The following is a 19,575-nucleotide window of genomic DNA, read 5'->3' as shown; positions in this document are numbered from 1 at the left end:
CAGAATGATCAGTTTAGTTCCTGGCTTGGATTGATGACCCTTGTCATAGAACAGTTCCCCCACTGATGAGTGGGCATGTAGCTGTGAACCTGTGTGAGAGTGGAGGGCTGACCACTCTGGGCTGTGATCCCTTTAGTAGGATGTGCAAGGAGCAACAAAATGGTATCATGACAAAACACCGAAAGTGTTGTTTTGTGAAAGCTTCAACTCTGGGGCAGAGCAAGGTCTCGGAGAGACACAAACGGAGGACTGGAGCCAGCTGAAGACCTGTGCCAGGAGCTCTGCTGTGCGTGAAAATGTGGGAAGGTGATTTGTGGAGTTGGGATTGGTTTAACGATATGGTTAGATGTGTTTGCATGGTGTTTTATTGCAAACTGTGTGTAAGATACTACACATTTTAGCATGCGTGTTTCTCCTCGTGTCCCTGATTCAGGAGGGCTGTCATGGAAATGTCTAAACTTTTTGTACAAACTGTAAATCTACCCTTGAGTCCAGTTTCCTACTTGCTTGCGGAACATCCTGAGTCACTTTTGTGACACCTGGAAACTTCTGAAACTTCAATTTCTCAAACCTTGGCTTTAGGTAAGTTACAAACCTCAGATTTCTTAAGATTTAGCAGGTATATCAATCCATATCTCATATTAATACTGTCTTGTGCTCAAGTAAAGCATCTTTCTGCATGAGCTGTCCCATAACACTTTCATGTTCCTTATTCTATAGACTCTTCTATACCTTGTGATATAAGTTATCAAGTCCTAATCAAAATGGCAACGTGGGTTAGCATCATCAAACTGAACTGAGGAATGAACAAAATGTCAGGGTAAATGAGTGCTGCCTCAAATGATGCCTGGGGCTGTGTAACTAGGTTGATTCTTCTCTCTGGCAAAACACATCTCTGTTTAGCTCAGGTTCTTAATTCCCTTATGGTATGAAATTTAGCACACAGAATGAGAAATGACCACTTTAATTTCACTACCACTGAGAATGGTAATTATGCGTATATGCAAGGCAGATCATTCATTGTTATCAGCACAAAGATTAAATGTCTTAATGAAAAAAAAAAGAAAAAAAAAAAAGAAAAAAGTGTTCTTGCTGGATCCTGTAAAACCACAGAACGGCTGAGGTCAGAAGGGATCTCTGGAGGTCATCTGGTTCAGCCCTCCCTGCTCAAATACTCTTGCGCAAGCCTTTTAATACTTCATTAACTACGCTTACAGGTGTAGCTGGTTCTGGTTTTTATTTCCATGCTTCTCAAAGGAAAGAGAGAATCAAGCTTTTGGATAAAGAAAATTGTATTTTAGAGTTTTAAGACTGTTCAATGATGCTGTCTTTCCCCATGCAGAAGCAGCAACAAAGTAAATGAATTTTACTGTCTCCTAACTTCAAGCTTATTATTGCAATTTAGAAGGACGAGCTACAAGACTGAAAGGTACGTGATCAAGTGGTCTATCTGTGCAATATTTATTTCCAATCTGAACGTATTTCCAGCCATAGAGCTGTAGGAACTGTCCTTATGTAAATGTAGCCATGTACTCAAACACATGCCAGTTCTGCTTTTAGGTATAGCATGTACTGACACAGCACTGTTATGACACAGAGGGAAATTTTCCTTTCATTATGATGAGAAGATGTGAGTGTGAGCATAAGAAAAGCAGATATGCACATGTGATCAGAGAATGGGCTACTTTTTTCTTTTTTTGTGTTTGGTGAAAGAAGACAAGGAGCAAAGAGAGATTGATGCAGCATAGGGAGATGCTTTTTAGATGAGTTGAAACACATTTAAGAGGTAGAAAAGAGGATAAAGGATGTGGTACTTCTGGAAAGCCTTAAGATTTTAACTCTTTTCTTGGACTCTTACTTTTTTTTTTTTTTTTTTTTTTTTTTTTTTTGCTTCTCTCTCTCTCTCTCTTTTACAGGCTGTAGCTACGTTGTTTTGTATGGGTTGGTTTGGGTTCCCAGCAAAACTGGAAAGAAAGAAAATGACCAAGGCAAGGCAGCTGTTTCCCACGTAGGATTTGTGGCTGTCATTCTCACAATATCTCCTGATGAACTGTCCCAAATCACAGCCTAAAATGTTGAAGGCTGAATCAACATGCTACTCATTACTAGTAGCTAGTAAGATAGTTCAGTTATACCTAGGCTTAAAAAATTGGTGGTAAGTGGTGGTAAGGATTCCCTCCTCTCTCACCTCCCTGTGTTTTTGGTGTCAGACATATGAGAAAGACTTCTTTGTGAATTTATCTATAACTGACCTGGCAGATGTTGCACAAAAGCTGGTGCTGGATAATAAATTAAGCCTGAGATTTTCTGACTCCAGCTTCTGTGAAACACCATCCCATCTTGCTTTTCTCTTTACATCCATCTTCTGAAGAAACAAGGGACTTGTGGGAGCTATCTCATTTTATGAAATTAGCAGGTATGAAATTACTTGTTACCTAACACTGCTGCTTTTCTGAGTGACTCTTACACCTCGTGTGTGTTTTTCAGGAAGGTTTGTAAGGAAGATGTTGGTGCTCAACTGCTCCACAAAGCTGCAGAAGCTGGAGAAAATGTTAAGGTGGAGTTTTCCTGTGTCCCTCAAGGTAACACAGCACAGACCTGTTCTTTTCTGTGGTACTTCCATCAGCACATTGGGACATTTATCTGGGAATCAATATTCTGGGGAGAAGGTTGTGTTTCTTCTGGTCTGACTGATAACTGCTGTTTATATGACTACATCCGAGATATCCATGTGGCCCTGCTTACTGAACTAAATCTATGTATTTAAGAAAAGAAAGGAAGAAGCAAACCTGTCCCTCCAAATCTCCAATCTCCCAGTCTCCAATTCCCTGCAGAGTAATTAAGGTTGCCATAGTTACACAATGATTTATCTTCATGATAGATAATGTCTGATGTGAATGTGTCAATCTATGTGATAAATGTGTGTATATGAAAATCTAAAGGTGTGCTTTCAGCTCTGTGTTGCTGGTACATTCCGCAGTTTATAACACAGGTGCCACGAGTGCGTCTCACGCTGTCTTACTTCTCTTGGATCTTTATCCTACAGGTTTATGGAGCTGTGATGAACATCAACAGAGGAAACCCGTTCAGGAAGGAGGTGGTGGTAGATTCATGGCCAGACTTCAAAGCTGTTATCACCCGTCCCCAAAGGCAGGTACATATGCATGTTATTAGCTTTGTTTCTGAGAGCTTTGTGAATGGGGAGAGCTTTATCTGGGACGCGTGTAGCCAGAGAGGGTGGTAACCATAAAATGCAGGTAGGTGCAAGAGCAAAGCCCACTCCAGGGAGTGCTGCTCTTTCCTGAAGCAAGCTGACTAGTGACTATAGCCTAACCTAACTTACCTGTGAAATACATGCTCTAAGTAATTGTAAGCATCCTGATCACACTGACTGCAGAATAACTTGCACAGCTTATGCAGGGACATATTTTACCTGCACTCATGGCACTTGACTGAGCCTTATCAGGAGACAGGCTCCTGTTGGTGTGGTTTCGCATCAGGTACTATGAGTGCTGCCTGTGCTAGATCCTTGGCATGCTGTTTGGGACAGCCAGTGCTCCTAGGCCAGCAGTGCAGGAGTCAGCACAGGACAATGACGATCCCCAGGTTTGGATGTTGTTGCCATCCTGTTCTGGAGACTGAGAGGATTTAACAGTATTGACGTGCACTGACTGTGCTATTTCAACTCAGGACAGAGAACAGGCATTGCTGCTATTTTGTTTACCAGAACATGTGCAGTCTAAACATGTTGACGATGGTGACCAAAATAAGACGATATGGGTTCGGGGACAACTGGTAGAAAAGGTGGGTTTTGAACAATGAATTCAGCAAGAGCTTCAAGAAACTGCCACCTAGGTTATTGTGCCTTGGTTATATGAAGGTTTACTTCCATTGCTGCTTTCTGCTACTTTTGACACTATGGAGAGCAATAGATGTTTCTATTACTGAAACCACCAAGGAAGATGTCCTATTAAAATCCACTGTGAAGCTCCAACCATTGATGGATCTCCGGGGTTACCTTTCAGTGAGTTTTGATTCCAGTGTGAAAGGTTAATTCTGTATTTTTTCTTTTTTAAAGTTTAATTCTGTATTTTTTTCTCCCCATAATAAGACAGATGACCTTGACCATTATACTAACGCACATGCAGTTTTCTACAAGGAGCCACAGGCTTACCAGGAGCTACTGGAAAACACAAATGCCATCAACTGGGAACACATTTTTCAGATTCAAGGTATAGTCCTTACTTGGTTTAAAGGAAACAGAATAGATGAACTTGTTGGTTTAAAAAGTCTTAATGGAGTGTGGATCCTGCCATTCTGCTCTGCATAAAGGTGTTTTGTACTTATACAAAACACAAGTTCTAAGGTATTGCTTTTGTAGGATTTTTGTTTGTTTGTTTGTGTTACTGCTCAGACTGAGCTGAGCAGTAGTTAATGTGGTAATTAGAAGTCTAATGAGAGCCTGTGCTTGGAAGTTGAATGCAGACACCGCTGCCTGCTGAGGCCTCACCTTGGGCACTTAGTGCAGTGTTGGGCGGCACAATCTCAAAAGGGCATAAAACTATTAGAGAGTGTCCAAAGGAGAGAGACAAAGATAGTGAATGGCCTAGAGGCGAAGGCGTGTGAGGAGCGGCTGAGGTCCCTTGGTTTGTTCAGCCCAGAGCAGAGCAGGCTGAGGGGAGGCCTCATGGCGGCCTGCAGCTCCCTCACGAGGGGAGCGGAGGGGCAGGCGCTGAGCTCTGCTCTCTGGGGACAGCGACAGGACCCGAGGGGATGGCATGGAGCTGGGCAGGGCAGGGTCAGGCTGGGGGTTAGGGAAAGGTTCTGCACCCAGAGGTGGTCGGGCACTGGGACAGGCTCCCCAGGGCGGTGGTCACAGCACCGAGCCTGCTGGAGTTCAAGAAGCACTGGGACAATGCTCTCAGACATAGGGTTTTGGGTGGTCCTGTGTGGAGCTGGGAGCTGGATTCAATTATTTTTGTGTGTTCCTTCTGGCTCAGGATATTGTATGATTCTACAATAATGTATTTCTTTAGAATATATTTATTATGTATTACACACACACACATATACATGTATATATTTGAGTGTATTCTATAATTTTGGAGATCTCAGGTACCTGGCTAGTTCTGTAAAAAGTGTAATAGTGGACTTTATTAAAAATATATATATATATATTTTAAGTACCTCAGTGTTCATCTTTGTAAACCCAGGGCTCCAGGACGGAATCTGTGGAATATCCAGAGCTGTTGCTTTATCTAAGCAGGTAGATGTGAAAACATCCTCCTTCCGGATGGTAATCCACTCAGACCCAGACACGCTGCCAGACGTCAAACTTCAGTATGTCTAAGGACACCATATCATTTATCAATGTCATTACAATATATTTATAGAAAGTATATTTACATAACAAATAATAGGAAGACTGCTAGGCTTTCTCTTTGACTGGGTTAAAAATCTGACTGAGGAATTACTTGCTAAGGAAATAACTAGAAACTTAAAACTGACTGATGTCATTCTTTAACATCTATCACTTTTGCAGTTTTATATTTCAGAATAGTCCCCATCCCTTCGTCTCTGGATGTATATATGAGCTCCACAGGCCTCCTTTCCTGTGTCATTTCCTGTGCTCCTTAGATTTGGCAGATAGATCTGGAATTTCCAAAAAATTTGTTTTTCACAAGAGTGCTTTACACAACTGCTTGAAACTTTCTAAGTTTTCTACATTTCTTCTGCCAGTGAGATTTGCCTGACATCAGAGCAGAAGAGCAGGGGAACTGAAGGCTCCATTATTTCCTGGGATAAATGTATAAGTAGTGGATTCAAAATCCAGAGAGACTCTGTGGGTCTTGGAAGATGAGAGATTGGAAATCAAATCCTTTCCACTCCTCTGTGCCAGCTATATGACGCTGGGGCTACTTGTCTTCCTTAACAATGTTCACCTTTTCTGTAAGGAATAGGGCATCTCTAGAATCTCTAGAATGTGTTGTGTGGATTCAGGAGTCTGTATAAACAAAGACCTAAAATGGAGCATCCTTCCTCTCTACAGTTATTCACAAAACTCCAGCCTAATGAGCTCAGGTCTCTGAGTCCCCTTTCTAATATAGATCTGGAAGCCCATTCAGCTGGAAAAAGTGGTTTTAAACCTAGTGTAGTATTTTGGGGAGTGTGAGGCACATTTTTTTTTTCCTAATCTATTTTCTGTACTCTCTTAGGATGAATCCTAAATTCACCCTGGCTTACCTGGACATCTCCCATTCCAGCCTGCTCAACAAAACCTGGTCGAGAGGAGGCAATCCGAGGTGTGAGAAGTACCTTGCTAACCTCATTTGCTCCTTCCCCAGTGCCTGTGTCTTAGATGACAAGGGGTATCCCCTCTCCTGGAGCCTGACAGACCAGTTTGCCACCATGATTCATAGTTATACTCTTCCAGAGCATCGGAGAAAGGGTTTTAGCAGACTTGTGACTACCACTTTAGCTAAGAAATTACATAGCTGTGGCTTTCCAGTACAAGGTAATGTCCTGGAGGCAAACCTGCCATCTGTATCATTGCTGAAAAGCATGAATGCCCACTTCCTTCCCTGCTCATTTTTCAGAGTGATTCACACACCTTTTCAGTTTCTAACCAAACCTCACTAATAACCAAACCTCACATACTTCTGCATTCAGACAATCTTTTGTGTGCTGCAGGAGCACTTTGGTAGAATTTAATAATCTGGGTGAAATCAAAAATCTTACAGCATGAGCCTAAAACCAAATGTAGTAACCACTTATGACTTCTCTGCTTAGAGGAAACTGCTCATGGAAAATCCAAAAGACTCAGGAGTGGTTGTAAGTTTAAAAATTGTTTTGTAATTAAACTGTAATGGATATTCCTGTTGTACTGCTTCTGACTGAAGAATTAATTATTCCTTCTGTATAACCATTTTCTGGGATATCTGCATCACAATACTTGGATGTCTCTAATCCCGTCTGCCTGTCTTGGTATAAGTCCTCAAGCCTTTCCTTTCCCTATGATGGCCTAAGAGAAATTAATATGTGAAATTAAGAAGCAGGGAAATTTACAAGGAGAAGTCTGAACTAAAGAAGGTGTTTTTTTTGTTTGTTTGTTTTTTGTTTGTTTGTTTGTTTGCTTTTTCTTTTTTTTTTTTCCTGTCCTTTAGAGAGACAAGTCTGTCTTCTTTCTCTTGTTTTTGTCAAGAAATTCATTTTTCTGACCCGTAGCTATTCAAAGATTCATAAGAGAACAACTGGCATGTTGAGAATTTTCTTAAACCAAGTGGATCCTACAATGGCAGGAAAGCTTTTAGCTGTGTGTGTCCTATCCTTCAGTGGTGTGTACTCTGGGCACCCTAGAGCTGGATGAATGCAAAGCATCTCTCTTGACTGAAGTGTCTTAAGTGAGGTGAGGACTAGGAATTAATGTCACTGCTTCAGAATCTGATTTTATTTCCAAATACATCTGAAGACTGAATTCCAGAGGACATTAATAACTTTTAGTATTTCCTTGTATTGTATAAATTACTGTTCTGGGCCACCTCTTCCAGCACCTAGATCTCAGCCTGAGAACTGTACCAAAATCAGATCTCTACTGGGAAACAGGGCAGTGAGAGATTTGTTATACTGCTCTGGCACTCAACTGTGATCTGGAGATAGACTGTGTTTTCTGTTAAACCACTGTACTTCCAAAACTCTGTTTGGATCCATCTGGATCCAAAGTTGGATTGTATAAAGCCCTGAGGAGCCTGGTCTGGTTTTGTGGCTGACTCTTCTTTGACCTCCTGCAGTCCCTTCCAACTCAAATTATCCTGTGGTCTTGTAAGCAAGTGAATCTACTGGCATTCAAGTTTTGCACCTCAGTTTTGTTGCATTTTGGATTTGAATGGGTGTGACTGGAAGCAGGATGCAACTGTGAAGAGAATGTGTGCCAAAGGTTTCTGCATTCTGGTGAATTTACTGCACATCTCTAGTATTTTGGGGATATCTCTGTGCAAATGTATGTCCAGCACTGCTGGTAAAGTTCCTCTTAGAACTGATATGAGCCAGTCATTAGATACATAATGGGGACTATCAAAATTTAGCAATAGGTTTCAATAGGTTTCTGCTTATCTACTGAACATGAATCTGGTCCAGAATAAAAGGAGTCCTATTTTATTTTGAAAAGGAGATTAACTAAAGCCTGAGGGAGAACCAGTTTTGGCAATCCCTTCTGACAAAGGAGAACAGAAAGGTGAAGTACAGTGGAGTACAGACAAAGGCAGAACAAAGAGTCCAGGTGTTGGAAGGGGACCCTGTAAAGCTGTTCAGATTTATTCATGAATTCAACTGGGGAACAGATCAAAAGAGATGAGAAAGACAAACCATGGGGGAAGGAAGGGAACAAAGATTTTAGGGTTTAGTCTGCTGGAGAAACACGGTCAGGTTTGTCTCTTGACTTGAGAATGAGCCAGGAGCTTCAGGAAAAGGACCTTAGAGAACCAAGCCTATGGAAAGGCTCTGAAGGGACTCAGGAGGAATCTTGGGCTAGTTTGTTATGTTTTCTGCCTATTCTTGTACTAACAGCAAGGGTGCCCTTAGTCCTGTATAAAAGTAATTTGTCAAAGTAAGTGAGTTTCTGTGCTGTGAAGATTTAATGCAGCCAGCACATAACTGGGAGCTGCATCATAGAAAGCAAGAGAGGAAAAAGTGCATTATACACAGATCCAAGGGAAAGCTCGGTACATCCCTTGGTATATTCCCTTGGCATATATATATATGCCTGCAGGTCAGAGAGGGGATAATGCTTAGGCACATCCATGCGCTAATTACAGTGTACCTGACAGAATGGCACTAATGGAAGGCACCTCTTCTTGCTAAATCTTTGTCTGAAGCAGACCTTTTGCATGAGAGATTTTGAAATACCAGCAGTTCCCAGGCTAAAATTATGAGTTTTTCTAAAATGAAAAAAAAAAAAAAAGTGGATTGAGACATTTCATTTTTCTAAAATTCAAATATTTCACTATTATTTTAGCTTTTTTCATTTCATATTGCATTAAATATGATAATGTCGCTTGTATGTGCGGTGCAATTTGAAACAACATGCAGTATATATGAGTCACTCACACACATAGTTTGCAGATATGGTTTCAGAAAACCCAGCTATGACTGTACTTCATCATTTTTTTAAAAACTGAATATTTTTTTTTTGAGCAAAGTCAGAATTCCTGGCAGGAGAGAGCTATTGGCATATAAGAGAATTTCAACAGGATTATAGAAAATTTAGAATTGCAGGAAACCATAGTGTTATGCTAGTGAGCAGGTGCACAGCTGTATATACTCCTGACTCAAAGGCAGATATGGGCTTAAGGCAGCCTAGCATTTTAGGATATTTGAACATACCAATATTATAATTCTTATCTTAAGTTCGGTTAAGTTCTGCCATTTCCTTTGATAGATCCAGGTCTCTACCTCTAGATTCTACCTTGTTCATCCCAATTACACCATTTTTACAGAAGCTTTGGAGATCTTGTAGAAAGTAAGAATAATTTCCAGGTACCTACATCCAGTGTTTGTTTGATATGAAGACAGAATATAAGCATTTGATAAGCAACAGCAAAACCTCAGCAAAAAGCTTGAGGTGGTCATACAATGTAGGACCCAGTCATATGAGAGGCAGAGTTTCAGGTTGCCTGGGAAAATAAAGGTCATGGAGCAAAAAGCAGGGTGAAGGTCAGACAAGATCCGTGACTTGTAATCCATTAAGTCAGTTTAATAAACATTAAACTAGTCGGCTTTAATGATATATTGTGATGCAATGGGCTAAATGTTGCAGTTATAGCTTTCAGGAAAACACGTGTGTGTTGAACTGGAAGAAGGCTGATCTAGGGCTACAGCTGCCAGCAGATGGCATGACACGGTTGTGAAATGAAGACAGTTGTGAGATGGACCGAGCACTTCATGCTGCAGTTCGGGTGGTTAGCACCTCTTCTAACTAGCTCCAACTCCCTCCTTTGCTGGTACTAATCACAGAATTACAGAATCACAGAATTGTAGGGGTTGGAAATGAGCTCAAGAGATCATTGGGTCCAACCCCCTGTCCAAGCAGGTTCCCTAGAGCAGGCTGCCCAGGTAGGCGTTCAGACAGGCCTTGAATATCTCCAGAGAAGGAGACTCCACAACCCTGGGCAGTCTGTCCCAGTGCTCCGTTACCCTCACCGGGAAGAATTTATTTTGCATGTTGGGGCGGAACTTCCTGTGCCCCATCTTGTGGCCATTGCCCCTTGTCCTGTCCCCGCAAACCACTGAAAAGAGGTTGGCCAAATCCCTCTGTCTCCTACTCCTCAGGTACTTATATACATTGATGAGATCCCCCCTCAGTCTTCTTTTCTCCAGGCTGAACAGCCCCAGGTTTCTCAGCCTTTCCTCACAGGAGAGATGCTCCAGGCCCCGTATCATCTTTGTGGCCCTCTGCTGGGCTCTTTCCAGGAGATCCCTGTCTTTTTTTGTACCGGGGAGCCCAGAACTGGACACAGTACTCCAGGTGAGGCCTGATCAGGGCAGAATAGAGGGGAGGATCACCTCCCTTGACCTGCTGGCCACGCTTCTTTTTATGCAAACCAGGAACCCATCAGCCCTCTTGGCTACCAGGGCACACTGCTGGCTCATGACCAAACTGTCGTCCACCAGGACCCCCAGGTCCTTCTCCTCAGAGCTCCTCTCCAGGAGGTCACCCCCCAGCCTGTACTGATACATGTGGTTGTTCCTTCCCAGGTGCAGGACTCTACACTTGCTCTTGTTAGACCTCATTTGGTTTCTTCCAATACTGGAATACTGGTGATAGCGAATGAGGCCAAACTTCAATACGCAAAGACTTTAAAAAAATGGAGCTTCTGACCACAGCTGAGTTTCATCATCCACCCCCTTGGTCTGCTTTGGTGGCAAAACGTGGCTGCCTTCCTTAGTAGATGGCTTGACAGGCAATGGCTGCCACCCTGGTGACTGCCCCAGTTCTGCCCCAGCAGCACATCTGCAGGTCACCCATCTCATCCCTGCTCCTGCTGCTTCCAGCTGCCTTCTGCTGCCAGTGCCCTGTGTCCACCTGCACCTAAAAGCCTCTTTCCTGGCAGGGCCTGGGCTTCTCAGCATGGAGAACCGCTGGGGATTCACACTGTGATGCTCTGGCGGAGGTGAAACGATGTCAGAAATGAAGATGGAACAAAGAGCAACCAGGCCCAAGAAGTTAATGGCTGTGATGGGCATTCCCTGAGGATCAGGGGAGAAGGGGAAAGCTTTTAGAAGGAAGGCAGCTGAGGGAGCTGGATCTTCGTGCTGCTTTCGGCTTTCAGAGTGGGGCAGGGTGGCAGAGTGCTGCGTGCTTGCTAGCTCACACAGAAAGGAGGACATGGGATCGTGGTGTCCCTGCCTCAAAGGCTGTCTGAGGCACAGAGCACACGTCTGACCTCTTCTCCTGGGCTTGCCTGGATGAAATCTGAGGTTAAGGGCAGGGGGGGGAAAAGCAGGAACTCTAACGTGGGCAGCACTGCTTCTTAGGGTTTCCTTCACTATCAGTATTGATATTCGGCTGCTTTTAACACAGTAGGGAGAATCTCCCTGTCCAGAGGACACCCAGTTAACTTCAGAAATAATCTAATCTGGCCCTGTTGGTAGTTCATGGAAACCGGCTTTCATATTAGCATGCATGGGCGGGGGCCAACTTGTATAAAGCAAATAAATATTTCAGTTCTGTGTTAGTACAGTGTAAACATAGGAACCCTGACAGGAACAACCAGGTCTTGTAAACAATAAGCATGCAAATTCCCACTCTCTCAAAGAACAGCATCCTGTCAAAAGAGCCTCAGTTTTGCCCATTATATAGAAATGCACCTTCTCACCAAATTTTATAAGAATTGTATTACAATAATACATTCTTATCTATGTATAAGAATGCTTAGGTAATAACTTTTGATTTGCTTGTTTTCAGAGCTTTGTTTTATGGTTCCATAACAAACCTGGGCTGAAATGTACTATCTCCAGGATATCTTAGTTAAGGCCTGGAGTGCCTTATTTGCCTGACTGATGTAAGTGACCCCTCTGTTTCTCTTGCACCACCTACCCACCAAGAGCTTTTTATCTATCAGGTGTTACATTAAAGCCCAGTTACAATTCGCAGACATCTGCCAGCACCACCTAACTGTCTCATAAAACAGTGCCGTTCTCTGCCTGCTCCCAGCAGGAGGCACTCAAAGGAAGATGATGCTGCATACAGAGAGGAGGTACCTTCTTTTGCTGGGTGATAACACTCAATAATCCCCTTCGGGGAGGACCTGAATAGCTAAGGAGAAGATGGAGCTGGTAAAGAGCTAGCGTGAGAAAAACACTGGAGCAAGTCAGACAGCAGATCCCTCTGAGCTGAGCCAGCCCTCTCTACCTGCTTTTCATCAGTTTGGTCTGAACTGCAAATTATTTTCAATTTTTATTTTATTTGATTTTTTTTTGCTAAATGCTTCCCTCCTCAGGGGTGTCCTTGTGAGGTCATTTGACCTTTTTTTGGATGTGTTTTTTAAATGATGTTACACAATCTTGGATAATGAGCTGGCCAGGCTTTGTGGACCAACCCTCCTGCTGGGTCTGATGGAAGTGAAAAAAATCATTAAAGCATCTTTGTCATAAGGGTTTTGATCACATGAAGAAGATTTGGCATAAGGCTAACTCAGTGCATCCAGTTTTGTATGGAAAGTTTTCCCAATATTTACACGTAGGAAAGAAAGCACAGAGAAAAACATGTCTCTGTAGAGAACCACGCTGGGAAGTCAATTGTTCCTTAACAATTGTTCCTTACATTTCCTTAAATGTATTTCCTTAATAAAGCTGTTTTCTTCATGATCTTTCTTATATCAGAGTAAATTCAATACTCCCACTAGAAATCTCCCATGGAAAACATCAGGATCTGTAAAAATGTTGCGGTTTGCTATGAGTTGTTCATGTCAGTGTTAGTTATGCTTTGCTGGATGATAGCTAAAAAGGTTGTGTTTCACAACTAAATGTTTTTTGTGAACTTTAGTATCTAGTGTGAGCTTATTAAATTGTTCTTAGTATTTTTTTTAGTAATTTTGATTAAAAAAAAAAGTTTTTCATGCTCTTTTGAGATTCACCGTCTTCCAATTTTGATTGACTAAAATTATACCAGAAGATATATATTAGAAAAAAGGTTTCAAAATGACACGAACTCATAATATTGGATTTCTCGTAGTGAATTTGTACATGTCCGCAATTACACTAAAACATATTTGATGCAAATTTTACCATTCGCTGTCAGAATTGCTCAAATCTCTCCACAACCATGGCATATGTAGATGTATGGTATGAATAATAGATGTTTAGTTTTCATATCACCTGATCCTTAAATCAGAGATTTTACTAGTGTATCATCTCCTATGACAGAAATGTCAAATATTTGGCTGTAGAACAACTGTTGCAGACTTTTTCCAAAATATTACACAGATATATTGTCAATTTTTTCAAATGATGAATGAGTCTTCTGAAATTACTTATTGGGGGGGTAGGAACAAGGCCAAGATTTGGTATGGTGTATTGTTTTGGAAATTATTTTCTTCACTTCTGCAGTTATGCAATAAACTCGTGCTGCTGAAACGTACCAAAATTCACACATGCCAGCACCTCCTGTGGAAACACAGGGGACTGAAGTGAATGTATTTCAAAACCAGCTTAATCTGAGCACTGACTAGTTTTAGTTCCCCATGCACAGACAGGGTCATTTCCTCCCTTATTATTTCTGTCCTCTTCCATGTTTCATTCAGTCGTTAGTTGTATAATTCCCCATGAACCCTGCTCCAGTACAGCAAGTGTTTTCCCACAAATACCTGTATAAAAAGCCATGCTAGCATGGTTTTTACCCTGTGCTTTGTGTGCACAGACATGAGGCACGTAGAAAAAGAGAGCACAATCACCTTGTATAATGTAAAAAATGTAAAAAAAAAAAAAATCTTTACAAAACTGGTAACTGAATAGTTAAGACTTTAAAGACTATCCAGATCAGAGCTATTGCTGAGGGACTTGGCATCAGTCAATAAAGCTTAGGAATACTGTAAGCTCCAAATGTTGCACATCCTGTATGAGCATCATGCAGAGATGCAGCTTCTGGCAGAAAGGAGGAACATCTCCATGCAGCATCCTTAATGTGTGTGCATTTGTGTGTGTGTGTGCTTAAGAGCCTCAATGTGTAAGACCAATTGCTAGAGTGACCGAATAGTCCTTTTTCCCCTCAAATACAATGCCTAGTGCTGTCAGCTAGCCATGAGATGGGAAAATCATGGGGCATACCACCTCTGTACCCTGAGGCTGGGTGGCATATGGCTGGAGACTTTGGTTTGGTGATCCTGATGCGCACTGAGTCGCTGCAGCTAGAAAATAAAGCTCCGCTGCTCTCCTGGGCTGTCCTGAACACAGGCAAAGAAGGAGCAGGGAACAGAGTAGAGGAAAGGGAAATCCAGGATTTTCCGGCCCCTTCTGCCCCATTTCTCTGTCTTTCAGTGGTTTAATGAGCAAATAGCCATTTCTCTACGTGCTGAAATCCAGGACAGGCTGCATCACGGCGATGCACGGGGACCCACTGCCATGATGATTCCAAAACTCCCGGGGGTTTATTTCCATCAAACTATGGAAATATGGCAGTTAGCATGGACTAGTTAGTGAGATGTTTCATTCCAGAGCCATCAGGCAGGTGGGAAATGCTGGCCAGCGACGGCCAGAGTGCAGGAAACCTTTTTCCTGGCACAGCCCACGAGGAGGTGCTGTGGACTCGGGAACCGACCCGCTCACCTGCAGAGCAGAGACCCGGTGTCACAAGACCTTCCTATTTTTAACAGGAGTTTTCAGTGAAACTCAAAATACTTACGCTTTCTCTTTTCCCATATTTGCTTTGGAATGGTGCATCCAAAAAGGAAAGGAAGCCTCAGCTGGTGTTCTTTTGTGCAAAACAATATGCTTACTTGTAAAACTTCACAAGCAGTTTATATCTGATTTGAATTAGGCAAAACACCTTTTTCCCTGACTTCAGGTCTGCCTTTCTGTTATGCTTCTCATAACGGAAAATGTTTGTTGTGAACAATAAAAGGAAAGTACCACTTTCCTGCTAATAGCTGTAATATCAAACCTCGGCCTTTAAAATAATGGGTTTCTATTCTCTCCCTAGACTAAAGGGCAGCCGAAGTGAAACATTCCCAAGAAGAGAGGGGGAAAAAATCCCCTAAAAACAATAAGAAAATTTCCCAAACAACCAAACATTCAGCCTCTGTCTTGTGCCAGAACTCTGTACTTTGCTTTCCACCTGACTGTGTGCCAAGAAAGGAAGAGATTAACCAAAAGCAAGACATAGGATCCTTTTCCCTGGGCCTGAGCTTTCACAGGGAAAGAAGAGAGTATGCAGAAAAAAAAAAAAAAAAAAAAAAAAAAAAAAAAAAAGTCAGAATTTCTTTTGTAACAAGCCAGGGAAGAAAGATGTGTGATATAGATGAGAAAATGTGAAAGAGACAGAGGACACAATTAGTGAAAGGTAAGAAGCAGCAATTCTTGCCATGATGTAAAGGGTAATTAAATCATGTTCTAAATGGGGCACTGATGACGACTCTCTGTGGCTCCTGAACTCGCTGTATCACTTTGTCTTGTTTTATTGCCTGGGAAACACGAAGAAAGAAATCTACCTGCATTGCTGACCTGTGAGAAACCAGTTAATGATTGAAGAGGATGTTGAAGATGGGAAGTAAGCAGCATGAAAATTGTTGTGGGTAAATACCAGGTAGCTCAGACTTCGCCCTTGGTTCACACAGGCAGCCAAGCATCTGGGCTTTTCACATTTCAGCTCATCAGTAAAAATATTTTAGAACAGGCTCCTTTTGTGTTTTGAATCGTGCTTACAGAAATGTTACAAAAACAACTGTCAAAACTCTCAATTCAGCTCAAATAAAAACTCTCATACAGTAGAATTGGAAAGTAACAGAGAAAAGCAGTATGAAGGAAATACTTCAGAACTTTTAAATTCCTGCTTCCTGGTTGGTGTTTTATATTGGCAAGCATTGGGGTTTGGGTTTACCCAGCCTTCACCAGAGCAGTGGTTCAATCATCCTGTTAGGTTTCAGGTATTCTAAGAGATTAAAAATGTGCTTTAAATGGCCAAAATGTTCAAGTTCATTAATAATCCCAGAGCACAGTACTATTTTCACCGTTGCAAATTAATCTTGAGTCTTGTATTTTTCCCCAACAAGTAAGTTGCATTATGTCACAGTAGATGCGGTATTCCTTCCCATCTTACTGCATTTATCGGGCAGATCCCTGCTGACTTGGCACACATTTTAATAGGCAGTGATTGTTCTGGGTGCAACAGAACGCCTGTGGCTTATTTTTATTGAGGCATGGGATAGGATCTTCACTTTCCTGGATGCAAGGAGGATTTTCATCGTGAGTTCAAGGCAACTGAACTAGTTGTCTTATTGAACCAGAATAAGGAAGTGGCATCATTACAAAAATTCTGTGGTGTTTTGCTAAAATGGTATTTGCTTATTATTATCTAACAGACAATAGACATACTGAACTATGGGATAGAAGTCCTGTATCAAAAGGGATTTTGTCAAAGTGGAGAAACCCTGTAATAACTGCTCAAATATTAAGGCAACAAGAAATGAGTGAAATCTGAAATATTCCTATTCAGATATTATATATTTCCAATTGTAGGTTGCATAATCTATGGTAGCCCTACTCCAAAACACACAGGCACAAGCATAAAGCCACATCTGATTTGTACTTGGTAATCCTCTAAGATCAATGGAGATAGAAAGTATATCTAAAGAGTCACTAGAATAATTTAGAAAGCATTGATAAGCTTCAGGCTAAACATCAAAAATGTATCCTTTACAAGATACCTTTTTCAGGACTTTGATCTAATCAGTATATGAACATTATCACACTTTTTTGAATTAAAGTTATGTCCTTGATGCTGATCTATCTACTACTTATAGAAAAGAAATCACACTCACTCACACAATATGTTCAGTGTGCTTACACTGCAAAAGGAATAGCCAGTACCTGTAAATTGCAGCTGCTGGGACTGCTTATTTAAAGTGCTGCACTTTCTTTTTCTCTCTGACTAGCAACCTCTTAGGACTTACTTTAGAACTACTTTATACAGAGACATGATGCACGACAGTTAACTGCCAATCTGGAATAGAAATGCCTAGCATCTCTATTATTTCTTAAACATGTATTTTAAATTGTAAGTATGATCTAGTACCTAGACTTTAATTTTTATTTATTTATTTATTTATTTTAATGATAGAACTACATGGAATTCTTCCAAATAATGCACACTCTAAATAAGTAATTTCTGAATAAATGTTAAACTATTTGAGAATAAGCCAGGCCTAGATGCAGTACACTTCCAAAATATTCTTATTTGAAACACATATATTTTGCCGAACTGCAAAAGGAATAGATATCCTTGGTTATTGGTCTTACTCATCCTCATTTGTATTGGTATAAACTTGGAGAACCTCCAGTATAGTCAATGGACTTGAACTTGTACAAAACCTTAATATAAAAGTGGGATGAGCAACAGTACTGACTTTGTATTCCATGAAAAACTTACGCTTCAGTGATTAGGGTTAATACATACTCTTATGACAATGACAATTTGCAAAGATCGTGAACTGGGTATTTGATGTCCATATTTATTTCAAGCTTCATTTATGGTGAAGGGCCATTAAGATTGGAGTTGATTAAAAAAGAAATAAAAAAAAAAAGAGAAAAAAGGGACTAGGCTTTTACTCATAAAATTTGCAGTTGACCCTTACTTTTTTATTGTTTTTTTTTTTTTTTTTTTTTTTGAAGTGGATTGGATTCAGTGAAAATTTCATAGAGTGTTCCCTATATCCAAAGTGGAATTTTGATTTAAAGGAAAAACAAACAAACAAACAAAAACACACATACAAATAGAAACAAACAAACAAAAAAAAACACACACACCAAAAAAAAAAAAAAAAACACAAAAAACAGTACAGGTAGGATTCATATTTAAGCCCCTTGCTCTGTGTTTGTTTTTAATTCCAGACTGGTCATTTTGGGGAGTAAAAATTTCTTTCTTTTATTGTATTTGTTCTACAAAGACATCCATAAAACATTGGGAAATGTCTCACTGTTACCTTATTAGCAAGCACAGGATGAGAAATCAACTACCAAAGTTGTCAGAAAATTGCATCTCTATTTTCCTGCTTTATTAAGGAGGATTTCTTACCTATTCCATTTCAGAAATACACAAGTATTTACTTGGATTAAAAATTGCAATGCCCAAGCAGTAAGGTTTTTTTGATAGAAAAGAACTTACTCCAGATTAACTAGTTGCTCATTGCAATGATATAGCTGATGGTCTCCATGGCTGGAAACGGCAGAGTTTTGATGTTCCCCTTCACAGGACTGTGAGTTTCATCAGAGCTCTAATTTTCTGATTTCAGTATAATAAAAATAGCATGAAGATACATTGTGCTGAGGTCAAAATGTAAGTTTTATAAGTGTATGGACCTTCAGATTCATAAAAATAATTTCATTTCAATTATTTATATATTTTCAAACATTGTTCATTTGGTGAGAGTCCATTCAAGCAGCATTAAAAAAAAAATCATATTTTAGCATTTAAACTACATATTTACAGGGCTGATATTTAAATCCTGATGCTTAATTTTTAGTATGTCCTAGAGAAATCAAACCAACCAAAACTTGTTTAGTAGGGCACACAATCTAGTTTCTGATTTATTCTTTATAAGCCATTACGATTTAAATTGTTACTATTATCAGAGAAAAACAGGGATTGAGCTACATGGTTTCTGCATGATGCTGGAAATCTGTCTCTACTGTACACCACATATTTTCCAATTGAATAGGCAAAGGGAAAAAATACTGCCTATATTTGGTAAAAGGCAGACAGAATCCACATGTATTTACAAAGTTTGACAGAATATTGTCTGGGAACAGAATCAGGTCTAGCAGATGCTGTATCAAGTCCTAGCTTTCCTCTTTTTGAACTTCACACACTCATTCCAGTCTGATAAGCATTCTGCCCAGCTTTGAGCTAAATATTCTAGAAAGTATCCAACAGTATGCAAGCTTAGCCTATACTGGAAGTATAAATACCAAAATCAGTTTAAAGACAAATTATGTGTATTGCAAACTTGTTTTACGTATATATACGTTCTCTGAGTAGGCCAGAAGAGTTTCTCTCTCTCTCTCTCTCTCTCTCTCAATCTCTTTTTTTTTTTTTTTTTTTCCTTCTAAATTAGGGAATTCAGTTTTGAGGCGGAGACCAAAAGTGGTAAATTATATATGCTTCAAGTCATAAATTATATAAGCTTCTTTTTGAACATTTGGATTTGCGTTTGCACCATGATGTTTGCACCAAACTCATGCCAGTATAAAGTTGTACATAGAGTCATTGAATGGCCCGGGTTGAAAAGGACCTTAAAGGTCATCTAGTTTCAACCGCCCTGCTCTGGGCAGGGTTACCAACCACTAGAGCAGGCTGCCCAGAACCACATC

At 40.6% G+C, this 19,575-nt stretch overlaps 1 protein-coding gene across 1 annotated transcript; it reads left to right on the top strand.

Moving 5' to 3' along the window:
• Positions 1-2,504: 2,504 nt before the first annotated feature.
• On the top strand, positions 2,505-6,639 carry GLYATL3 (glycine-N-acyltransferase like 3; the record flags this gene model as incomplete). Its single annotated transcript, XM_082758454.1, has 5 exons — positions 2,505-2,582; positions 3,047-3,154; positions 4,091-4,232; positions 5,214-5,340; positions 6,216-6,639. The coding sequence occupies 5 exons, from the start codon at positions 2,505-2,507 to the stop codon at positions 6,637-6,639; spliced, it is 879 nt and encodes a 292-aa protein (XP_082614580.1).
• Positions 6,640-19,575: the final 12,936 nt, after the last annotated feature.

This window comes from Aythya marila (assembly GCF_965140915.1).
Source record: "Aythya marila genome assembly, chromosome: 3".
NCBI lineage: Eukaryota > Metazoa > Chordata > Aves > Anseriformes > Anatidae > Aythya > Aythya marila.
The sequence above is the reverse complement of the archived record's forward strand: the minus strand, read 5'-3'. Positions and strand labels throughout refer to the sequence as shown.